At 41.2% G+C, this 25,564-nt stretch overlaps 1 protein-coding gene across 2 annotated transcripts in view; it reads left to right on the forward strand.

The window, feature by feature from the left end:
- The window catches only part of TRIO (trio Rho guanine nucleotide exchange factor), a 257,034-nt gene that overhangs the window by 226,221 nt on the left and 5,249 nt on the right, over positions 1–25,564 (forward strand). Inside the window, exons 45-55 of one of the 2 annotated variants that reach the window (XM_083358364.1) lie at positions 61–138; positions 1,531–1,722; positions 4,157–4,334; positions 6,178–6,932; positions 10,803–11,050; positions 12,171–12,309; positions 16,005–16,032; positions 20,094–20,256; positions 23,520–23,641; positions 23,736–23,814; positions 24,513–24,713. In XM_083358364.1, the coding sequence (XP_083214490.1) occupies positions 61–138; positions 1,531–1,722; positions 4,157–4,334; positions 6,178–6,932; positions 10,803–11,050; positions 12,171–12,309; positions 16,005–16,032; positions 20,094–20,256; positions 23,520–23,641; positions 23,736–23,814; positions 24,513–24,713 (2,183 nt within the window). Of the gene's footprint in view, positions 1–60; positions 139–1,530; positions 1,723–4,156; positions 4,335–6,177; positions 6,933–10,802; positions 11,051–12,170; positions 12,310–16,004; positions 16,033–20,093; positions 20,257–23,519; positions 23,642–23,735; positions 23,815–24,512; positions 24,714–25,564 lie in introns of those variants that run through there. The other variant, XM_083358365.1, reaches the window with a different exon arrangement.

Below are 25,564 nucleotides of genomic sequence, written 5' to 3' on the forward strand. Positions count from 1 at the left end.
TGCTACATGTGATGGGGGGGATGCAACTAGTACTCTAATTTCTCTCAATTTATTAAACAGAGAGCCGTAGAAGTAATGTGCATCGTTCCAAAACGGTGCAATGATATGATGAATGTTGGTCGTTTACAAGGATTTGATGTAAGTTCTTTTGGCTTTGTACTCTTTCTTTATGACAAATGTTTTTTACAATCAAATGGGACGCTTTCATGAATGTTCTTGGCTGTTTCAAATTTCAGATTTTCTTGTAAAATCGAATTAAAATTCCTTGTCCAGACTCAGGAATGTGACGTTGACTGAAAATCAGAGCCTTAGGATAGAAATCATCCTAGATAGCGTGATCTTTTTTTCTAAAAGCTGGGCCCACAATGTATTATTTGTCCACTTTTCCTTCACTCCATTCTCTCAGGGACCTGTTCTCATTTGTTCTAGCATAGTAGTTTTAGGAATTGTTTGACCAGAGTATGTAAAAACAATGTTTCTAGGTTTAGACCACATGTGCGGTAGATAAAGCTAGTGCAGATTATCCTTACACATGTGAAATTTGGTGAATGAGATAAGAGGGGAACTTACTTTCTGAACATACATGTTGCAGAGAGCTGAAGAGATTTATTGCCAAATCTAGAATTCTGTGAAAAATTGTGTGATACAGATAATCCCCAAGTTATGAGCGTTCACTTAACGCTCATTCAAAGTTACGTGATGAGCGCACCCTAGTGCTTACGAGCAAGTCCTGAAATTATGAATATTGTAGCATCACGGCAGTTGTTCGCCCTTATGAGCGACCACAGTGGCTCTGCAACATTCATCCTGGTTATTCCCTCCCTCCCCACCCCCACCCCGGGTCTCCCGAGGCCTTTAATACTCACCCTGTGAAGATCGAGATCATTCGCTTTCTTGGCTGCTCCAAGCCTTTGGTGTGTTGGCAGAGAATGGAGGCCTAAAGTCATGGAAAATCACACAAGATCAATGGGGTGAGTTCTCACACTACTGATCTCGTGTGAGCTCATGGTACTTAGGCTTCTGTTCTCTGCAACGGAGAAAGGAACCAAAGCTGGGGGACACTTCCATGTGCCTCCGGAGGCTGGATCAGGACTCTGGAGGCCTTTTCCAGGCCACTGCATCCCAGGTCTAAGGCCAGGGGATGCTTCCGCACAAACCCGTGGCCCAATCCGGGCTCTGGAGATGTTTCCCTGGCTGCTGCCGCCTGGATCTAAGGCTGGGGGACGCTTATGTAGTCCTCCAACAGCTCGTTTCCGGGCAGCAGTGGCCTGGAAAAGGCCTCTGACACCCAGATCCTGCCAGAGGGGGCACAGAAGCATCCCCCAGCCTCAGATCCGGGTGGCAGCATCCTGGAAAAACACCTCTGGTGCCCAGATCAGGCTGCAAGGGGGGGGCTGCGGAACGGTTCCCCTGGTCTCGGAAAATTACTATTTTACATGAAACTAATAGTTTGGGTATTCAGCTAACAACTGTCTTTTTCAGTGGATGAATAAAAATTTTAATTACATTTATTTTGATCCCTGTTTTAAGGGTAAAATCGTTGCACAGGGTAAGCTGTTGCTGCAAGATACATTCATTGTTACGGACCAAGATACAGGGCTCTTGCCACGTTGCAAAGAAAGACGTGTCTTCCTCTTTGAGCAGATTGTGATATTCAGTGAGCCTCTCGATAAAAAGAAAGGTTTCTCCACACCAGGATTCTTATTTAAAAACAGTATCAAGGTATTTATGTTTGTATGTTTGTGTTTGGACAATTGTACAGTTACACATAGAATTTTAATGACATTTTAATTCTATTTGATTCTCCTGTGACATTCATTTCTTGAGTTTGGAATAACCTCTAGCTCAAAAAAAACGTAATCAGGGAGGTTAGCTGAAATAGCTCTTAGCTCTGAATACTTTCCATTCAGCCTTCTTTCCTGTTGATTTCCATCATTCTGACAATTACATCCAAAAAATATCTAGCCTTTAATTTATGACTGGCATATTTCTTAGGAACCAGAAGCCACATCCTTCAACTGTGTAATATGAGCTTCAGCTTAAAAGGCTTGTGGTTTGCACTAGTTACGATGCACAAATAGCCCAATAAAAAACAAAATCTAGTTGCCTTTTGAAAAAAGCACCTTTGGGACAACCACGATGGATGATTGAGAATCTCCATAGACATCCAATAAAAAAAAAGTTACAAGCCAGATTTACATATTTGAGCTGATTCTGATTGACGTCAGACTGAATAAAGGCGAGGGAAATACTACCGTGGTCTTGTCTTGTATAGATTTGTGCAGTTGGGAAATAAAATAGAATCAAAGACCAATTAGACAGAGTGAAGCGAAACATACAGAAGAAAGCAACAGGGAAATCCAGAATAGCTCCCACACCTCTTGGTTCACTGAACCTATATAGAAGAGCCGAAATGCGCCAAATTAGCTGTTCAGATTAAATCCCTAATAGTCCAGTATTTTTGGCCTTAGAATAAAATTTGAGTTTTGTATTCTCGATGGCCCTGCCACTGAATGGCTTCCTTTAGTTTTTGAGTTCTCAGTCCCCAATTATAAAACAGTATTAGATTCTCTTCTCAGTAATACAATCTGGAGTAGCATTTTATCCAAAGTATCCAAGGGAATGAGTATTTTACAGATCCATCGTCTACTCTAGGGATCTACATTTGGTGGGCCCTAAGTTGCGGGACTTTTCTCTGAGGCATCTGCATTGTGAAATCTTCTTCCCCCAAGAGATGAGCTGAGTCTCATCACTCCTGAGCTTTTTAAGGCATCCCAAGACTAGGGGGCAGGTGAACTTGTGAGATGGCTACAATTCTTAATAACATCGCTCTGTCTGTTTTTCTCTTTTCCTCTTTTAGTCCCGACTTTATACTTTTAATGCTCCTTGAATAATTATTATAGAACTGTTTTAGGTAGCAATTGTTTTATTTTACTGTTTTATTGGACTGTTGTCTTGTCACCCAGGGGCACTTTCTGCGAGTTAGGAAGCTCTAATAAATTTGATTGATAAATAATAATATCCACCCTTTCCTGAGAAAGGCAGAGCAGCATTTATGTGGTAAAATCATCAGCCGACGAGGAGGGCTCCCCTCTAGGCGAAGTAAAGAGACATTCCAGCTTAGCATCTGTTTAGGGGAGGAAATGTCTGAAGTCAAATTCTTAGGTCTATATTGCCCATTGCAATTAAGGTGATCAGCAATAAATTATCTATTGGCCGATTCACTGAGAGGTTCAGAATTTCTTATCGCTCTGTAGATTGCAACCTTTTTGACCTGTAACGAGAATTAGAATCTGAATTACCTAAATTAAAACCCAACCCTCTCTAAAACCGATGCTTTCTTTTACCACCGATTGGCTGGTTTGTTGCAATTGGAATGTAGCTTGAAGTGTGGTTATTTTTAATAGCTGGTATAATCTTGCCTTACTTTGTAACTTTGTTCTGAATACTTGCTCTGAAATGAACTAAGACGAGTATATGTTAGGTAACTTATGAAAAGAAGAAATTGGGGTTTACATTTACAAGTGAGTAGCACTTACCCCACAGCAGGGTTCTGCAGATTACCTAAAAAGTTCCTTTCCTCAAAGTTTAATATATATGTAAAATGACTCCCAATCATCACTTGCAATTTATTTGGTGTCAAAATGCAAAACTCCTCTTTTGTGCCTGCTCCCTTTCTTTGGGCAGATGCAAATTAGAATAGTTTAAAGATTTGTTAAATTTAGTTAACAAACAACTAGGCAGCGAAGCTTTGGTTAAACTGGGAAGGGATTGGGCTGATACGTTTTTCAATTTTGTACCATGTAATTCTTTTCCCTATGACCTGTTTTATTGTATTGTTGAAAATAAAAGAGAGGAAATCATCTATTTTTTCCCCAAAAATATAAAATTATTGCTGTGCTGTCAAAGTTGTTGTATTCCAGTATTTGACAGGTAAGTAATTTATACTTGCAAGTGACTTGACTGTGCAGGCAGACAGATATTATTTGTTAATTATGCTATTGCAACCGTGCATCTTTTTCTTTAATCAGGTAGATAAAGGTCTGCAGTCACTAGTGATCAGTATAACTAGTGCTGTTAGCCTATATATTGAATCAAAAATAATAACACGAGGGTGAAAATCACTCTAAACTTCCTGCTTTCTGTCTAAATAAAGGTGAGTTGCCTTTGCTTGGAGGAAAATGTAGACAACGATCCGTGTAAATTTGCACTAACATCAAGAGCAGGTGATGTCATGGAGACCTTTGTTTTGCATTCCACCAGTCCAGGAGTACGTCAAATGTGGATCCATGAAATCAACCAAATCTTGGAAAACCAGCGTAATTTTCTAAATGGTAAACCTTCTAATGTGCTACTGACATTTTTTGTTTCCAAACATTGGATGATCCAACTAAGTGGTAATGAATTAATCGTAATTTAACCATTTTAGCGAGCAAGTTATCAGCCTATAGTTCCCTGCTGTTTTCCCATTTGCCGGAATTTTTTTTTTGAATCAGATCTGTTTTGCCAGTTATTAACCAATCACTAATGTGTCCTTTATGCAATACATCAACTTCTTTAGTTATAATTGAATATAAGCTAGTCAGACATTTGAGCCAAAAGCCAACTTCTTATTTTCAGGAACTGTCCAGTTTTTAATCCTTTTCGCTGAGTTTTTAACCATTTCTGCTATAATTATTAGTTCTTCAATTTTATTTTTTAATCCATCCAGAATTTTTATTATAGGTTTATTGAATTTCTCATAGATCTGCCCAAACTTGAATTATTTTCTTTTTGTTTGATTTCCCATTTTCAGAATTTCTGTTATACTTTGTAGAATCACCTTCGATCTGATTGAAATAGCTAATTTTGCTTAAATTGGGTGCCTCATGGGGTTACTTTTGCCAGCTCCTGCTGTTATTTGTTGCTTTATGAATTCCAATGCTTTTTCAATTGTTCTGGGACTAAGCCAATGCTTTTTATTAGGCTTGTCTTGATTCTTACATAATTTTTGCTCTTTTGTGTTCTTTCAGTTACTTGCATCTGATCTTAATTTCTTTATCTTGGCCTCAAGTCTGATTTTCCACTTTGGGAATGAATATGATTTTGTTTTGAGGTTCTCTGATTTTAGTACCCAGTTATCCTGTAACCCCCACTGCTGAACTGGTGGTAGGCTGATTGTCCCTTCGACAGATGTTATTTTCATCTTTGCAAGCACCTCATTAACTTCCTTCATTAGAGGTGCCAGGTCTTTTGGGGACACTGCTTGTCTGCTGTTGTTAAATGAGATTGCAGGTCATTAAGCAAGGGCCTCCTTGCAACTTTCTGCTGGCTTCCGTCAACCAATTTCAAGGCGGAAGTCAGCAGGAAGTTGCAAATCCCAGGGGACTCACAACAAGGCAGCAGGCAGGTAAATGGCGGCTGTCAGGCGGGGGAGGTTGTGTGAGTAGTCAGCATAGCATGAATGCAAAGATCAGTGGGTAGATGCTGCCAGATGGGGTGAGGGCACACAGGGAAGTGTGGGTGACCAGCGTAAGTGCAACAACATAGGGGGTTGGCTGTCCCAGGCAGGGGAGGGTGTGTGGGTGACCAGTGCAATGCCAGGACAAGCATGGCAGGCTGTGAGGTGGCTGCCGCCTGGTGGAGGAACTGTTCCCTGAGGAACTTGCAACCTTCCCTTCTGGCTTGCCCATTGACTTTGTTTTGAGAAGACAGCAGGAAGGTTACAAATGGTGATCACGCGACCCCAGGACACTGCAGCCAACACAAATGTATGTTGTTGCTTGATTATTATATCATTTCGTAGTAACAACTGTCAAGGCGTAGGTGAGGTAATAAGAGAGGAACACGATGTTTTATACAGGGCAGGCGTTAGTCTTTGGTTAATTATATGTTTTTCATGTCTATATTTTTATTCTTTTGACTTGCACGGTGGTGAGGCATTGGTATATATAAAAAGACGTTGATTGGAAGTCAAGACAAGAATGTTCGTCATTTTTCTTTCTGCTCTCTTGCTTGCTAAGCGGGCTATTTCTCCATCAAAAGCAGGGTATAAAACGCTGTTTCACGGATGATGTAAGCCTTGCCAATCAAAACCACTGCTTAATGTCTCCCGGGCCAAATTTAGTTTGCAGTATGAAAGACTGCTTTACATCAGCTTTCATTTTTATGTGATCCTTTTTAACTTTCTTATTGCAGCCTTGACATCACCTATTGAGTACCAGAGGAACCACAGTGGTCCTGGAGGCAGCAGCACTAGCAACAACAGTGGCCCTAGCACCTGCCCTGGAATCCCCAGCTCCAGCCGTAGCAGGCCTTCCCGGATCCCGCAGCCGGTCCGACACCACTCCCCAGTCCTGGTCTCCTCTGCCACTTCAGTCCAAGCAGAGGCAGACAAGATGTCAGGTACGTCCATTCACAATCCCTCCCTGCCTCCCCACACCACCACTCTAGAGGCTGGCTTTAGCCAGGCAGGCAGGCATCCATCCAGTGTACAGCAGAACGGTCCAGAAATAGAGAAGATCCCCAAGATGAAAGCAATGGAGAGCCCCCGGAAGACATCGGGAAGTCCTTGTGGCTCGGCAGATTCGGACCAAAGGGAATGCCGTGGGAGTTCAGAGGAGAACCGCTCGAGGAGCAACGTAGGATCACTGACGCTGGGGAAACCGAGACCAGGAGCCATCTCTCCGATAAACTCTCCATCTGTAATGACTTTCCCGTCTCCTTTCGGAAAGGAAACGTTTACGCCCAGCAGCCCCCTGCAGAAGGGCTCCTTTTGGAGCTCCATCCCAGCATCCCCTGTCAGCCGCCCGGGCTCCTTCACTTTCCCCGGGGACAATGACTCCCTCCAGCGCCAGGTCCACCGCCATTCTTCACACAGCAAGGACACAGACCGCATGAGCACTTGTTCCTCGACCAGCGAGCAATCAGTACACTCCACCCAGAGTAATGGGGTAAGAGCCGGAGCACTTCCTATCCTGCGAGCTCTTCTAAAAAAAAAATCTTCCCATCTCCCCTTCTTGTGCGTGACCATCATATCTCCATACTAACTTCTGGCTCTCCAGCGCTGTATCGCTGCTCTGCAATAATAAATCAGATAGTCTCCTGACTTTTCCTGTCAAATTTTGGTAGAAGCGTATCTCTCTGTGTGTGTATACAGAAGACAACGGGCTTGCAGTATGTATACAGGTACACAGAAAAAAAAACTTTCTAACTCTTCATTCTGCTGAGGGGAAGAAAAAAAAAAGATCTGCTAGCCTGGTTTCTACTAACTTTGCTCTTCGCTTTCTTTCGTCTAACACGAAGGCAGAAATTTAAATATGCTGTGCACAGCCACCATGGTGGAGCTCAATTCGTGCAACTTCTATATTTCCATGGCAGACTTGTTCAGGGTTCCCTCCTCTGTTCAGATACAAGCACCACAGTTATTCTTTCAGTGTCGATGAAAAGTTGGAAGAACTTTTGAAGAACTCAGCATATTGCTGATCCAGACTCCAGCCCCGTTCTGTTCCCAACAGCAGCCTGCGAGATGTATCTGGGAAGCTCACAACAACAGGGTTTGAATTCAGCCCTGTTGTTTCTGTTATCTGGCATTCTGACGAACGCAGAGGTTTTCTTTAACTGCCACTCTGAGTTCTTTTTTATTTCAGTTGAATTGCAACATTCTGTTAACTTTAAATGTTCAGTTAACGTTTTGCTATCTTTAAAATGGGGCAAAAAATCTTCCTTTTTTTTTTAAAAAAAAAGATCCTAACTTTGTCAAATGCACAAATGTAGCACTATCCATAACCAGTCTATATTTTTAGCTGCATCACTTACCTATCTTAAGTGTTTAAAAAGCTACCGATATATATTAGAATAATTTCAGATTCAGTTTTTAGCTGCTCCACTCTTTGGTTTGCAAGGGAATGGCATGGTGGTCCGTCAACAAAATCTACCGCTTCTGTTTTGGACTTCTGTCATTCAAAAGGAGACCTGAGCATTAAGAAAAAAAGAAAAAAAAGCCACTGCTCATGGGAAATGTGATGGGGTACATATAAACTCTTGTCCTTTCCCTGGTTCAGTGTACTGTACAATTTACAGCTCCTTGTACAGCTTCTGCACACCATTAGTTATATATTACATGGCCTTCAGAAATGTTATTGCAAGCATGCACTACCCATTTTTTTTAACAATATAGCACTGTCCTGATTCTTCTTCTTTCACTTACTAGAGCGTAGCTTTAGGATCGAAACTTCTGCTTTGCATGTATCCTCTTGTTTCCAACTCCTATTGTTATTCTGTTGATTTAATTGGACTGCAGAATGCTTTTTTAATTGTTTTCTTAGGAAAACGTCAGCCTGGCAGCCAGTGTAAATAGGCTGCTAGGCTGTTGCAAGTAAAGATAATACGTATTATTAATGCGAAGTATCAGAGGGAAAGTATCAAAAAATTAACTGGGGAAATGTGATTTGAAGCAAATTTCCCATTTTATAAGAAAACCGGGGTTTTGGATTCAAGGACGTGCAGATATGTAGAGCCGATTACAGAATTTATATCTTGATGTTTAAAAGTAACAACAGTTATTAAGAGATTGCCTAGAAACAAAATGCTATTTACAATAAAGTATGCCTTTAGTTCTTGGTAGAAGACTTTACATTTGTTACACAAGCAACACCTTGAGATTAAAAAAAAACTAGTCACTTTTCCTTATTAGTGGTTTCCCTTGTTTAAATTTTTTTCACAGGACTTCTGTTCTGATAAAGAAGCAACATCCTTCTTCCAGGTCAGTGGATGGCAACATCCAATCTGCAAATCACTTTTTGCAGGACTTGTGGATCTAATTAAATTAGCAGAACATTTAATCTTGAACAGTCAAAATTGCCTGAGTACATAAGTTGAGCATGGAAAATCATTGGCAAGAACAATGCCAATTGCAGGAAATTATGCTGTAAGTTTCTAAGATCCAAGAATGTTGCAAGGTTTAAAAAGCTGTACGTGGACTGAATTAAATAGTTCTGATCTAAGGTCCTAGCTTCTTAAATGACTCCAGTTTCCTTAAAAAAATTCTAGCTTTTACAGTAGTTTTTAATGCTTGGATCTTGATTTTTTTTAGTCATAGTTATAGCTGAAAGGTCTTTCAGCTGTTGTAGTTGAAAGAAAAAGAGTTCATTGTACGTATGTCTGTTTATTAAGAAGCATCTTAAATCCTATTTGAGATGCAGCTTAATAAATAACCAGTTCTTTGTTTTGAACACAATGAAAAGGTATGTAATCAGGATTGCAGAATCGGAATCAGTGTATAAGGAAGAAGTGAGTTGGCTTGATACTCATTTATGGTTTCTAAGGATATTTAGAGATTTTTAAAATTCTGAAATACCCTGCTCTTGATACTTTAAGTTTTCATTACCTCCGAAGGAAAAACTTTTGATTTTTTAATGAGTGAAGGTTTGCCCTTTGCAAAAGCAAGTGCTCAGGTCCCCCAGAATAGCCATTCAGATAATTTCTGTAGACATGAGGTCATTGTTGAATATAACATGTAACCTTAATTAAATGACACTAGGTATATATGAGGCTGTCTCAAACTGAATGAGATCATGTGTTGGTTTAGCAAGTCAGCAAATCTAACTGACAGTGGCTCTTCGTGGTTTCAAATAAAAATATTTTCTGATTTTATCGGAAAATGTCCAGGTATACACTTGAGAATTTTTGCATGCAGAAAGATGCATTTTCCTCTCTGCAACTATAAATGATCATTTCAGATATGACTCTTCAAATACATCTACATAGAAGTACTATATAACCAAACAGTCATATATTGTTATCATATCTAACAATATATTATTATTGGAGACCCCTATTGCTTGAAGGCTGTGGATAAGAGTAATTTAATCTTCAGAAATGTATACAATATATAAGATTTGGACCAGAATGTCTAGAATGTCCTGCTGAACCACAAAAGACAGTTAAAGAAGCCATTTGAGGCTTTGGTGGCACAGTGGTTAATACTGGCTAACTCTGCATTCCCTCTGTCAGCAGTTCGATCCTGACTGGCTCAAAGTTGACTCAGCCTTCCATGCTTCCGAGGTCGGTAAAATGAGGACCCAGATCGTTGAGGACAATACGCTGACTCTGTAAAGTGATTAGAGAGGGCTGCAAAGCACTATGGAGCAGTATATAAGTCTCAGTGCTATTGTTGTTTAGACCCTGGCATTGGCTCCAGCCTTTCCAGTGTGTTGCTTTGCAGAAGATAGATTATAACTCCCTTTTCCCAGAGCATTATTCTAAAAATTTGGAGAAGTGCAGTTCATTGGGGAAAGTTATGTCACACTATTAAAAGGGAACTTAATCCACCCTTAGGAAACCCATGAACTCATCGACCTACTTTATCATTGTATTTAGCCGTTTAGAGTCTCATCTGATTCAGCAATTAGCCTGGAATCCGAGGCTCCTGTATCCTACTAGGAGGAAGTACAGTGAGTCACTTCTCCTTCAGTCATCTGTTTTCACTTTAACATGAAAACAAGAGTTTCTAAAAATGTCAAGAAATGCAAGCTTTCCATACTGCAACTCCACAAGGAAGTTAATTATTATACTAACAGAAAAATAATACAATTGCCCTTAGTAATGGAAAATTAGAATATTGTCTTCATACTGATAAATCTTGTTGCAGAGGTATTTAGATAACAGCTCAATTTCATTATTTAACATCCCACTGTCATATAGCTGCTTAAAAGGCAACAGCCTTTTATTCTGTCATATTCTTTTCTATTTGTGTGCATTATCAACTTTTTCCTCCCTTTTTCTTCTCTCTTTCTCTCTCTACCTAATTGGTTCTTCTATAGAGTGAAAGTAGCAGCAGTAGCAATATCTCCACCATGCTGGTGACACACGATTATACGGCAGTGAAGGAGGATGAGATTAATGTCTACCAAGGAGAAGTCGTGCAAATTTTAGCCAGCAATCAACAGAACATGTTTTTGGTGTTCCGAGCCGCCACTGACCAGTGTCCTGCAGCCGAGGGCTGGATCCCCGGCTATGTCCTGGGACACACCAGTGCAGTCACTATTGATAACTCTGATGGAACAATGAAGTAGGTGTAATGCATGCTTCTTTGATGACTTGGTTAAATTTGCAATAGCAACGGAGTCCTGTAGTAGCTTAGTGATATAAACTTTCCTAGGCGGGATCCAGTTCTCCGATATACAAAATGGGCTCCTATTTATTTTTACAGTACAAATGAAAACTACAAAATAAGTATTTTACTAAAATAAATATTTTACGTAGAAAGGCTGATTTAGTGAAGGATAATATTTAACGTTATTTCTCTAAAGTCATGGCAAAACATACATTGTTCTTAAGATATTTGTTGTCCTATCCACTGTGAATCAGCCAGGGGTCAAAAGTTACAACGCTTTGGAAAATTCCAATTGAAAGCCTCAGTGGCTGCTGAGATTAACTATCTTTCTTTCTTTCTTTCTTTCTTTCTTTCTTTCTTTCTTTCTTTCTTTCTTTCTTTCTTTCTTTCTTTCTTTCTTTCTTTCTTTCTTTCTTTCTTTCTTTCTATCCAGCCTTTATTATTTTTTACAAATAACTCAAGGCATTGAACGTATCCAACACACTCCCCTCCTCCTGTTTTCTCCACAGCGAGAACCCTGTGCATGAGTTGGACTGAGAGAGTGTGTGACTGACCCAAGGTCACCCACTGGCTTTCATGGCTAAGGTGGGACTTGAACACCCAGCATCTTGCTTTCTAGCCTGGTGCCTTAACCATTGGACCAAACTAGCTCTCTGAGCATGTTTTATAATCTCTAACTCGTTACTACAAAGTAACATCTCTTTTACCTCCAAATTGCTGGCTATGGTTAACATATCTCAAAAATCTATGCCCACTGTAGTATAGCCGGGGACACTGTATCCTTCAGCTACCTCACAAATGGTCCAAAAACCCAAAAGCATAGCTGCAGTTTACTGACTTGCAAACTGCCCTTCTTTTACAATGATGTTAGAAATTATATACTGTATTCCATAAAGTGACAATTGGAAGAACCTCATAATCTCATTAAATCTTTCTGTTCTCACTGTCATTTGAAGTGGGCTTCTCTTTTCTTCCCAGGTTTCTTTTCCTCCAGGTTCATTTAAAGCATTTCCTTTTTCCCCAGTCAAAGCCATCCACAGGAAGGTAGTCACAGTCTGTTATGTTCTGGTTTCAGGAAGTCGTCATCTTGGCACACAGCACTCCGCCTTAGGAAAAAATCTGAGAAAAAAGACAAAGACGGCAAAAGGGAAGGCAAATTAGAAAATGGTTACCGTAAATCTAGAGATGGACTCGCCAATAAGGTTTCCGTGAAGGTATTTCTTCCCGACGTTAACGTTTGTAAATACTTATCCTTGAAAAATGTTAAAAACTTTTAATTTATAAAACATGGGATAAATTTTGCCAATATTTCCTGGGGGGAAAAATAGCAAAAAGATACAAATCCAGACTAACATTCCTTTCTTGCACGATGAAAAAGTTGGCAATTCCATTCTCAACATACAGAAGGAAATCTCAGTTTCATTTGATTATCAAGAGCATTCATCGTGATAACAAAAATAAAAACAAAAATAAAAACAGGCAGAGTTTTAATAGTATAGCTAGGTTTGTAACTCATTTTATGAGAGATAGCTATATCCACTGGCATGAAAATCTTATAGGCTGGAGCAACTAAAATTATTCTGAGTACGGTACCATTGTGCTTTCTAAATTAATTTAGTATTAGCTCCAGAATTAGTTAAATCTTTTTGATGTTTTGGGTATAATTCAATTCCTATATGAAGATGAGTCTCTTAAAGGTGTTTATTCTGACCGATTAGGTGTCTGAAATGAGATTGGTAATATTGTAATACTGATCTGGTAAGCCACAATTAATCTTTTAAGAATTAATTAATTAAGAGTGTATAATTTCAAATGTCATCTCTTGACTTTGATTCCATGAAAATGCCTCCAGTTGTTTTTAATGTACAATTTAGTGAATTTGGGATGATTGGTGCCACATTCCTTCTCTGCTCTGGGATTCATTTTTATTTGTCTTCGTTTCTTCAAAAAAATGTAATCCCAATCACCCAGGGACATCTCTAAAGTATTATCAGTAACCTTTTTTTTTCTCTCCTAATTTTTTTATATGTATCTAAATTACTGTGACCATGTGAGATATGGGGAGATACTCATTTTGTTAATATTTACTGAAATAAGCAATAATTTGTTTTAAAGAATTTATAGTGGTTTATAAACATGGTCCCTTAATATTGCATCTTATCTGTGGAGTATCAATCTCTGCATTCAGTGGTACTTAATATATATTAATAAACAGGCTTTAACACATTGTAACTCTGCCCACAGCAGTTCTGGAGGGCCGGTATAAAAAAGTTCTATATGAGCTGAGCTGTGCCCCTGTGGACAAGCAGGCATTGAAACTACAACTCATATCCTGTTGTATTGCCCCCCTCTAAAGGGGCTCACAGACTCATAACCATTTGCCTGATTAAATATATTGGAAACTCTGATCATTTTTTTTTGTAAATACTATTGTCAGATCAGTATAATTCAGTTTCTCTGAACATAGTTAGGATTTTTTACAATCTCTGTAAAATTAGGCAGACTTTGGTCACCCATTGATTTCACCATCAAATGTAATACATTACTATGCCCTGGGTCTGTTCAGTTCTGTTCATTTTTGCTTTATTTAAATTTTTTGCTGGTCGAAGAGCCTAATGCTGGGAAAGATTGAGGGCAAGAGAAGAAGGGGACGACAGAGAATGAGGTGGCTGGATGGAGTCACTGAAGCAGTAGGCGTGAGCCTAAATGGACTCCAGAAGATGGTAGAGGACAGGAAGGCCTGGAGGAATGTTGTCCATGGGGTCATGATGGGTCGGACATGACTTCGCAACTAACAACAACAAAAGATTGAATTGAATATTAATAAATCTGTTACTATGATAGGTGGAGAATTTCCTAGGGCTAAAACTCCAGACTTCCTTTAGTTCGGTTTATTATCCATACCACCCAGATCCCCGTCTTTCAGTTCCTCCGTTCCTCTAGAGCACAGGTCGGCAACCCGCGGCTCCTGAGCCGCATGCGGCTCTTTGAGCCGTCTCTTGCGGCTCCCAGCCGCCCGGTGCGCGCGCACCTCTTCCAACGGGCAGTGGTGCGCATGCACCTCTCCAAATGGAGAGTGGCACCACCCGTTTGGAGAGGTGCACGCGCACCTCCCCGAATGGGCGGAGGTGTGCGCGCACCTCCCCAAACCTTTGGAGAGGTGCGCGCGTACCTCCGCGCAAATGGGCAGCGGTGCCGCTCTTTGAGGAAGCTGCCGCGGCCCGTCTGCGAAGCTGCCGCTTTCGGCAGCTTCGCAGACGGGCCGTGGCAGCTTCCTCAAAGAGCGGCGCCCCTGCCCATTCCAAGAGGAGCGCGCGCACCTCTCCGAACGACCGGAGGTGCGCGCGCATGGGCAGCGGCGCCGCTCTTTGAGGAAGCTGCCGCGGCCCGTCTGCGAAGCTGCCGCTTTCGGCAGCTTCGCAGACGGGCCGCGGCAGCTTCCTCAAAGAGCGGCGCCCCTGCCCATTCCGAGAGGTGCACGCGCAGCTCTCCGAACGACCGGAGTTGCGCGCGTACCTCCCCAAACCTTTGGGGAGGTGCGCGCGTACCTCCGCGCGAATGGGCAGCGGCGCCGCTCTTTGAGGAAGCTGCCACGGCCCGTCTGCGAAGCTGCCGCTTTCGGCAGCTTCGCAGACGGGCCGCGGCAGCTTCCTCAAAGAGCGGCGCCCCTGCCCATTCCGAGAGGTGCGCGCGCAGCTCTCCGAACGACCGGAGGTGCGCGCGCACCTCCCCAAACCTTTGGGGAGGTGCGCGCGTACCTCCGCGCGAACGGGCAGCGGCGCCGCTCTTTGAGGAAGCTGCCGCGGCCCGTCTGCGAAGCTGCCGCTTTCGGCAGCTTCGCAGACGGGCCGCGGCAGCTTCCTCAAAGAGCGGCGCCCCTGCCCATTCCGAGAGGTGCGCGCGCAGCTCTCCGAACGACCGGAGTTGCGCGCGCACCTCCCCAAACCTTTGGAGAGGTGCGCGCGTACCTCCGCGCGAATGGGCAGCGGCGCCGCTCTTTGAGGAAGCTGCCACGGCCCGTCTGCGAAGCTGCCGCTTTCGGCAGCTTCGCAGACGGGCCGCGGCAGCTTCCTCAAAGAGCGGCGCCCCTGCCCATTTCGAGAGGTGCGCGCGCAGCTCTCCGAACGACCGGAGGTGCGCGCGTTCCTCCGCGCAAACGGGCAGCGGTGCCGCTCTTTGAGGAAGCTGCCGCGGCCCGTCTGCGAAGCTGCCGAAAGCGGCAGCTTTGCAGACGGGCCGTCGCTGTCGGGCAACCGGGAACCGGTTCCATCTCATTTTTTTAAAAATGGCAGCCGCGTGCGTCCGCGCATGCGCAAAAAACCTTTTTGCGCATGCGCGTGCATGGACACATGCACGCGGCTCCCACTTTTTTTAATTTGTGATGGAACCGGTTCCCAGTGGCTCTTTTCCTTTTTTAGGTTGCCGACCCATGCTCTAGAGTATAAACTGAGAGAGTACCCAATCAAATATAATTTGTAAAAGGTTACATAGCAACTGCACATATATTTCAATTTGTAACGATAACTTGGAGAAATTTTCAGTTGGGTTCATGATCAAATAGGATGTGTTCAGCTGTCTTGATACTCATGACATATATAGCATAATTTGAATAGCTAACCAAACGAGTTCGTTAGGTTGAGGTGTTGTCAGACACAGGAAATCGGGATTCAGGGTTGGAATCCAAAATTAGTACAAGTTTATTCCATATTTCCTTTAAACATGCATCTGAATTACAAATGGTCAAGGAAAATTGACGGTACATAAGTCAACAAAAAGGCTCAGCCTGTCACTTCCTGCATAAGTTTTGTTTTTGATTCTTGGCTTGCTATAATTTTAAACTTTTTTGTTCTTAATGACGGACATTCGGCGAAAATTTCTGTAATGCTAATTCTATTCTTCTCCTTTTCAGCTTCTCAACCCCAACTATATTTATGATGGTAAGTTGAGATTTATAAACTATTACAGGAAGAATTCATCACTAAAAGACATTGATATCTATTAAACCATCAGAGAAGTAGCAAAGTTTTTTAAAAAAAAGTTATATAACCTTTTAAAACCAGTTTTTATTTATTCTACTAAGGACGTGCAGATCACTCAAAATCTTCTCCATGTCATACACATGATTCATTTAGTATGCAGCTCTGCATGTTGCATTTTTTTTAAAAAAATTATTTCAAATTAATTAACCAAAGAAAAAGAATACATGCAGAACTATTAACAAAAAAAGAGAAGACAACAACCAAATTAGTTCTTATGCAAAAAGTCTACATTTCTTTGGTATGCAATTACTTAAAGCAGAGTTCCCCAATGTTTCAGGCTTTGCGGACCGGTATGGGGGGGGGAGAGGATGGTTTGCAGAAGTGGCCGGCAAGGGTGTGCTCACACACACCGTTCTATTTGTGCAAGCAGCACGAATGTGTGCCTGCTACTCGCACAAATAGAACATGTGCACACACACTCACATGCTGCTCGTGCAAGTGAGGGTTTGCGTGCGTGTGCATGCCAGCCGTTTCCACAGCTCAGTTGCAAACCCCAAATGGCCCACTAGTGAGCCATGACCCACAGGTTGGTTCATTAAGTAATTACTTAATTAAGTAGTTAAGGCAGATAAAATTCTAATAAATACATGAATAATAAAAGAACCTTATCATTTGCCACTTTCCTAAATATGTAACTTTTTGTACACATCTTTCTCATATATGTCTTGTAATGAGTATACCATATAAGAGTGTATATTAGCAAACACATAGGTGATTTTTCCCATGATGATCTGTTCCTAACCTGGTCTTTCAGGTACTCTTATTACCACTGTAACTAACTCCATCCATCTTGGTACTGGACATCCTTTTCTTGTTGTTTCCACCTTTCCTGACATAACGGTTTTCTCCAGATTGCTATCCCTTCACATAAGCTATCGAAAGTAGGATAATTTGAGCCTGGTCAATTGTGTCTCAAGCAAGAACTCTGAATTCATTTGTTTTATGGTCCATTTCTTAGTTTTCTGGGTTATCCATGGTATTCTCAATAATTCCCTATCTTACCCAAATTCGACAGTGCTAATACTCTTCCTAGCCTGTTCTCCAAAGCCCAACTTTTGCTTCCATACAGTGTCATCAAGAATGCCACTGCTTGCATGATTCTGGTCTTTATAGGTGTAGACACATCACAGCACGTTACCGTAATCTTTTCCAAGCATTTACAGCTGCTCTGGCAAGTGCTAGTCTGTAATATATTTCTTGACTGCTTGTTCCTTTACTGTTTATGGTTGATTCTAAAAGGCAGAAATTATCCACCACATTAATATCTTCATTGTCAATGTTATATTTTCTATCCATATGGTTTCCTTGGTAAAAAGATAGGTGTGGTTTATCATTGCCTACTCCCACAGCGTATGAGCTGATGCCTTTTCCATTATTGCTAAAGTGACTGGCCTTCGCCATCTTCCAGTCTTGCAGATGCCCAGTATAGAGATCTTCTTGCCTTAGCTGGAAATTAGGATGACGTTGGGCAATCCTGCTGGAAAAATATATTCTCCGGGCATACATTTCTGTTATTCTAGGCTCATCCCTCCATGAACACCACCGCCAGGGGGAAGAGAAAGTGGAATGGATTACTTCAAGTAGGAGTTTGAGGAAAATACTTTAAAACGCTTTCGTATTTTTATCTGCATCAGAAAAGTCTCTGTTCTATCTGCTACAGCAGAAATGTAGTCTCACTGCTTTATATGTTATTCATGTATTGACGCATAAATTACCTTAAAGACTCTCAATCTAGCTTATTTAGTTTTGTTATGCTGCAGTTCTGTTTTATGGAGTCTTGCTTGTCAAGATTCAATACACATTTTGCTTCTTATGGTATCCTACTGTCCTATAATCACACTTATTTTCTTCCTTGAAAAAATATCAAAGGCAGGGTAATATTGAAGCACGTATCTTTTGACCTCTTTGGATTTTATGCTCACACTTATATTTTTCCATTCAGAAGCTTCAGATGTCTACATTCCCCCTTTGCCCACACCTTGTTTAGAGAAAGGCATTTCCAAGTCTAGGGACAATCTGAAATCACTGTACAGTCTCCACCGGTATATTATTTCTTGATGAGAAAAGTGTGCAACCTCCTGCGAATTAAATATGTAAACTATGCTGTATTCTGGAGAAGAAAGCATACATGCTTTCAAAGTGATGTGTATATTCAGCGATCGATGAATAGAAAGGTGGGGGTATAAATGTCTTAAGTAAACACGTTTAAAATCATATTTTGTTTTGGTTGTGATGCAGAGGTAGCATGTGTATCATCTCAAAATTGTATGAATATACAGGTGAAACTCGAAAAATTAGAATATTGTGCAAAAGTTCATTTATTTCAGTAATGCAACTTAAAAGGGGAAACTAATATATGAAATATACTCATTACATGCAAAGCAAGATAGTTCAAGCCGTGATTTGTCATAATTGTGATGATTATGGCTTACAGCTCATGAAAACCCCAAATCCACAATCTCAGAAAATTAGAATATTACATGCAATCAATAAAACAAGGAGTGTACATAGAACAATATCGGACCTCTGAAAAGTATAAGCATGCATATGTACTCAGTACTTGGTTTGCGCCCCTTTTGCAGCAATTACTGCCTCAATGCGGTGTGGCATGGAAGCTATCAGCCTGTGGCACTGCTGAGGTGTTATGGAAGACCAGGATGCTTCAATAGCGGCCTTCAGCTCTTCTGCATTGTTCGGTCTCATGTCTCTCATCTTTCTCTTGGCAACGCCCCATAGATTCTCTATGGGGTTCAGGTCAGGCGAGTTTGCTGGCCACCCAAGCACAGTAATCCCACGGTCATTGAACCAGGTTTTGGTGCTTTTGGCAGTGTGGGCAGGTGCGAAGTCCTGCTGGAAAATGAAGTCAGCATCCCCATAAAGCTCATCTGCGGAAGGAAGCATGAAGTGTTCCAAAATCTCCTGGTAGACGGCTGCGTTGACCCTGGACTTAATGAAGCACAATGGACCAACACCAGCAGATGACATGGCTCCCCAAATCAACACAGACTGTGGAAACTTCACACTGGACTTCATGCATCTTGCAGTGTGTGCCTCTCCATTCTCCCTCCAGACTCTGGGTCCTTGGTTTCCAAAAGAGATGCAAAGGTTGCTCTCATCAGAAAAGAGGACTTTGGATCACTGAACCACAGACCAGGTCTGTTTTTCTTTAGCCCAGGTAAGACGCTTCTGACGTTGTGGCTCAGGAGCGGCTTGACAAGAGGAATATGACATTTGAAGCCCATGTCCAGGATCCGTCTGTGTGTGGTGGCTCTTGATGCACTGACTCCAGCCTCAGTCTACTCCTTGTGAAAGTCCCCAACACTTTTGAATGGCCTTTTCCTGACAATCCTCTCCAGGCTGCGGTCATCCCTGCTGCTTGTGCACCTTTTTCTTCCACACTTTTCCCTTCCACATAACTTTCTATTAATGTGCTTTGAAAATTAGAATAAATTAGCACTTTGGGAACATCCAACTTCTTTTGCAATTACCTTTTGAGGCTTTCCCTCCTTATGGAGGGTGTCAATGATGGTTTTCTGCACAACTGTCAGGTCAGCAGTCTTCCCCATGATTGTGATTCCTACTGAACCAGACTGAGAGGCCATTTAAAGGCTCAGGAACCCTTTGCAGGTGTTATGGCTTAATTAGCTGATTAGAGTGGGACACTTTGAGCCTAGAATATTGCACCTTTTCACAATATTCTAATTTTCTGAGATTGTGGATTTGGGGTTTTCATGAGCTGTAAGCCATAATCATCACAATTATGACAAATCACGGCTTGAACTATCTTGCTTTGCATGTAATGAGTCTATCTCATATATTAGTTTCCCCTTTTAAGTTGCATTACTGAAATAAATGAACTTTTGCACGATATTCTAATTTTCCGAGTTTCACCTGTAATGTTATCAACAAGACAGTGGTCTCTCTTCGTCTTTAACGGCAACTATTTCCTTTTTTCACAGTTCCCCCAGAATTTGTAATACCATTAAGTGAGATGACGTGTGAGACAGGAGAGACTGTCATTCTTAAATGCAAGGTCTGTGGTCGTCCCAAAGCTTCAATCACTTGGAAAGGTCCTGATCATAACATATTGAGCAATGACAGCCATTACAGCATCTCTTGCAGGTACTGGGCTTCTCTTCAGTGCGACTTGTACCATATTGGAAGGAGATTGCAAGTGTGGGGAAGTGTAAGCAAATGTAACAGGTTTGACTTTGCCTGTCCTCATCCTAGTTCCTTCAGCATTGTGCCTCTACACACTTAGAGGCACCCACCTCCCATAACAGCACTTGTCTCATTTATTTCTTTCACTATTACCGTATTCACTTTTTAAAATAATTTTAATATCAGAAGAATGCTCAGTGCTTCAAAGTCAAGGGCTGCCTCCGCCATTTTTATTTCGTAAACTGCTTGTAGGTCCAGTGTGTACCCTGACATTTGTCAATATCATGGGCTGTTCAAACCATTTTTTTCCCATTACGAATAAAAGAACGTAAGTGACTTTCAGCCTCACTAAACAGACTGGTACGTTTACAGGAAGGCTACAATTAATTCTATTGAGATTGGCTATAGCAGGGGTAGGCAACCTTGGCTCTTTTATGACTCGTGGACTTCAACTCCCAGAATTCCTGAGCCAGCATGGCTGGCTCAGGAATTCTGGGAGTTGAAGTCCACGAGTCATAAAAGAGCCAAGGTTGCCTACCTCTGGGCTATAGTAACACAATCTTGTCTGACCTTGCCGTACCTCCTCTTCCTTCTTTTAGTTCAGTTTATTAGCCTGTCCCTTCCTCAGTTATCCAGGGGACTGAAAAACTGCCAGCGACTCATCCAGGTTCCCAATCAAAAGGATAACGTGTCATTTTTAGTAGTTTTCCCTCAGTCATGAGGTAGTTCAAAGGGAGGCTGGGCAACAGACTACACTGAAATAGTAATAGAGTATTAAGCAGATTGCTTATATTTTAGGGTCAGTGGCTTCCTTTTCTGTGAACTGGATTTTGCTTGGAAGACAAAAATATAAATTTAAAGACTGTCTTAAAAGAGGCTTGAGTCTCATGTTTATCACATTTGTGACCTTTGAGGAAACTGATTGATTTCAGTCAGCTTGTATAGGTAGTCCACTGGAACTGAAGCTTCTCTCGCCAAGCAGTGTGGTTGTGGAATAGCCTGAGCCTTTTAGCCACCATAAGTAAATCACATGGTTGTTAAGCTAATCCGGCATCCCCCATTGACTTTGCTTATTGGAAGCTCCTCCAAGTAAGTTGCAAATTGGGATGGGATGCTGCAACCCTCATAAGTACATGCCAGTTGCCAAGCATCTAAATTTTCATCACGTGACCCTGGGGAGACTGCAGTGGTTGTAATTGCAAGGTCTGGTCATAATCCATTTTAAGTGCTTTTGCAACTTTTGCAAAGTGCAGCGGCACGGACACTCTTGGGAGCCTCCCGATACTCCCATATCACACCTCTCCTCCGTGCGCTGCACTGGCTTCCAGTTGCCTTCCGTGTGAAGTTCAAGGTGCTAACAATGACATACAAAGCCCTACATGGCATGGGTCCGGACTACCTACGGGAGCACCTTCTGCCAATGTCAGCACCCCACCGTCCTGTGCGCTCCCACAGAGAGGGCCTCCTCAGGGTGCCACCGCTCAAGGAATGTCGGCTGGTGGCCCCCAGGGGGAGGGCATTCTCAGTGGGTGCGCCAGCCCTCTGGAACTGCTTGCCAACCGAAATCCGGATGGCCCCCGACCTCCGCACCTTCCGGCGCGACTTAAAAACTTACCTGTTCCAGCAGTCCGGCCTGGCCTGATAGCTCTAATTGGGGTCCCAGTTTGTTTTTACTATTGTTTTTCACTATTGTTCAATCTGTATACCTACCTTACTCTGTACACCGCCCCGAGTCCCTCGGGAGAAGGGCGGTTTATAAAAACAAATAAATAAATAAATAAACTTAAGTCTTTAAACAAATGGTCATAACTCAAGGACTACCTGTATGCTGATGCAATCATATCAGCCTCTAAGCAGTTTATGGCTTCCAAATGGTAGTATTATTTAAAAACAAAAACACAACAAGGCAACAAGATAGCCTCAGAGCATTGTGAAAGAACCATATCCCATATTCACAGAGAGACCCCAAAGAGAGACCAGAATAGTCCCTCAGACCCCAAAGGCCCATCGAAACAGCCCAGGCTTAACAGGTACTGGAAAACTTGGACTTCTTTATTATCATCCGTCTGACTGTGGATGAAGAGAATTAGTTATGGATGTAACTTGCGTTAATAGCCGGCAAATCCCAGAACCTGTGTGGATATAATAACCCATTTCTAGGTTTAGAGATGAGGAGACACAAGGCATAATGGTCTCCAAGTTATTTGTCTTTGAGCCAAAGATATTGTCTTTCTGGGAGAAGAATATTCTAAGACTCATGTTTTTGCATTTTACACTATTTCTTCCTTTTCAGAAATGGATTCCTGCTGCCATGATGGCGGACATTATGTGATAGCCCTCCCACTGCCCCTGCCCCTCATCATTTGAAATGATCTTTTGACCAAATTCCAAATGACCCAATAGTTCAGAACAGTTGGAGCTGCATATTTGTATTGAGCATTGTTGTTACATTAGTGTCTTGCCATTTTGGCTTTTATTTTGATGGAGCCTTTGTTGAAGAGTTGAATTAAGCAGGAACCCATGCTGACCTATGTTCAGAAGCACATCCTCTGAACATTATTAAAAGTATATTAAGGATTCAAGCAGTACCAGGCCCCATTCAAACAAACAAATAAAGCCCTCAAACTTCCCCATAATTTAGTTATCTTAGGTTGTGGTGTATATAATCTTTGAGATTAAAAAATAGATTTATTAAGAAGTAATTAGGATGGGTAAGATGCAGACAGAACCTAGATTCTCTCTAAGTTAGCTTTGAAAATGAGTGTGTGTGTGTGTGTGTGTGTGTGTGTATACGTAGGCATGTACATTTGTTTTTTAAATATAAGAACTAGAGGTCAGGTGAGAGACAGACACAGAAGCAATGTCTGAAAACCCTTTCCATCATTTTTGTCTCACCATTTGCCATAAGAGTCAAAAGGGGCTCTGAGGCAAAAAGAGGATTCAGTCACCAGCAGTATTAGCTCGCATGAAGAGTGGCTTGTATATTGTATACGATGAAAACTAAATAAAAAGGAATTGTTACATAGTTTAAAAAGTAAAAAGAACATTATACTGATGACATCCAGGGGTTTTCAAGCATGAAATTAAATCTGTTTCTCTGCTCTCTTACCAGTTGAAAGAGACTAGAATTAAAGCAGGGGAAATTTTACACTTGAAGTATTAACAGTATTACTAGACAGAGGTAGGTAATGTCTCACCTGCTTACAGTTTATGATATTTTGCAGTGATTTAGGAGAAGCACATCTGAAAATCATTGGGGTGACCACAGAAGATGATGGTGTCTACACGTGTATAGCTGCAAATGATATGGGTTCAATTTCCACTAAGGCTAGTCTGCGAGTTTTAGGTAGGTTTCATATGTACGATATCATAATATGAGATAAAAAATAACACGTTTTGTATATAACGCTTAATGAAAGGGTGTTTTCTCCATTTTTAAGGTCCTGGAAGCGATGGGATCATGGTAATCTGGAAGGATAACTTTGATTCTTTGTATAGTGAAGTGGCTGAGCTTGGCAGGTAAGATCTACTAGTGTTTCCTACTATGAACCTTGAGCGTGTATATGAAAAGACAGGAGTGTATGTTTATGTATGTGCAGATGAACTTGCTTCACCCTAATTCACATCGGTATGCAGGAATTAGATTCTTTGACAGCCTGCTTACACTGTAAAACTGAACATTATGAGACAGATCTGCTAATTCTAAACTAGTTAATGCACATTGACTAAGATCCAATCCTTATATTTGTAGTGAAGTCTGGGCAGCAGTTTTCTCTACTAATCTGGCACAAAAATATTGTAATTCTGCCATTATGAGTCTCATTATTAGATTAAGAAAATTTGCCGAGAACATTCGGATAGCACACATTCACATAATTTCATTCTGGTTTTTAATTACCCTCACGTCTGAAGATAGACCATGCTTCAGTGAAAAGCCTGTGGGAGTCTACCCAATTTACCTACTTGATTTTTAAATGACAGCCAAGACCAAGGGGCTACTTTAGTATAATTAGCATTAATTCAGAATGTTATTGAAAAAAAAAATCATTAGTTTGCTTAAACTGGCATTTTAAAATATTTCTGGGGCTTTTAAAGACATGCCTTTCTTAATAGTGCATGGCCAGGTTTATATATGTATGTATGTAGTGACATATGAAAACTAAGCTAGGTTTCAGGTATACCTTGTTGACTTTGTTCTTCTCACTTTTTTTCCTTAGGGGCAGGTTTTCTGTCATTAAGAGATGTGATCAGAAAGGAACCAAGCGAGAAGTAGCCGCTAAATTCGTAAATAAGAAATTGATGAAACGAGATCAGGTCACCCGTGAACTTGGAATTATGCAGAATCTCCAACACCCTCAGCTTGTTGGCCTTCTTGATACCTTTGAGACTTCCACCAGTTATATCTTGGTGTTAGAAATGTGTGTAATCTCTTAGTTACTTCATTCAGCTATTTTGCTCTTTTCTAATATCTTTGGTTAGTTTTAAAATTTACATTGAAAATAGTTTCATGACAGTCTGTGTGTAGCACAACAAGTCCAAAACATAAACTGGACAGTGCCATGTAAGCTCCCCATTTAGAAAGTCACAGTGAAATTTCTCTAAAGTTCAGTAATGATCCTGTAACATCATTTCTAAAATATAAATGACTCTTGCCCTTTTGAGTATTGAAACACTTTTCTTTTCAAGATCAAATCAAAGAAACTTGAACAAAGCCTGTGTTTGCTCTAGCCTGCACAATAATCAGAGGACAATTAATGCCCAAATTCCCTTCAGAATTCAAGGAATGAGGGAGGTCAATATTTTTACAATAATTGTTTATTTCAAACATTCTCTTTGTATTGTCATCGTGAGTGAGATTAGATAGATAGACAGATTTCATTCAATAATATGGTCAGGGGATTAGCATAAAGAAAAGAAAGGTGGCAATGAGAGGTAAGATAAGATGACCACACTGATAAGATGACAAATTTTCTGGTCCATATTGTGGTCATAAGTTGGGACTACCTATTGTAAACTAGATGTAGGCCCATATATATATAACTCCTTTTCTGTACTTTGGATAACACTGTGAGAGGTAATATTGTGATATATATGTATACAACAAAAATTGCTTTTTGTTTTTTGGAATCCTCACTGTTTAATAATGATTCCTTGTGATCACTTTGGTATTGGAGATGCAATTCAGAAGTCAGAACATGAACTAATACAGATTCCAATTTGTCCTATTATGCCACATTTGGTACCTGAAATCAAGAGGATTGTTAATTGT

This window comes from Vipera ursinii, assembly GCF_947247035.1.
Source record: "Vipera ursinii genome assembly, chromosome: 3".
NCBI classification, from domain to species: Eukaryota; Metazoa; Chordata; class Lepidosauria; order Squamata; family Viperidae; genus Vipera; species Vipera ursinii.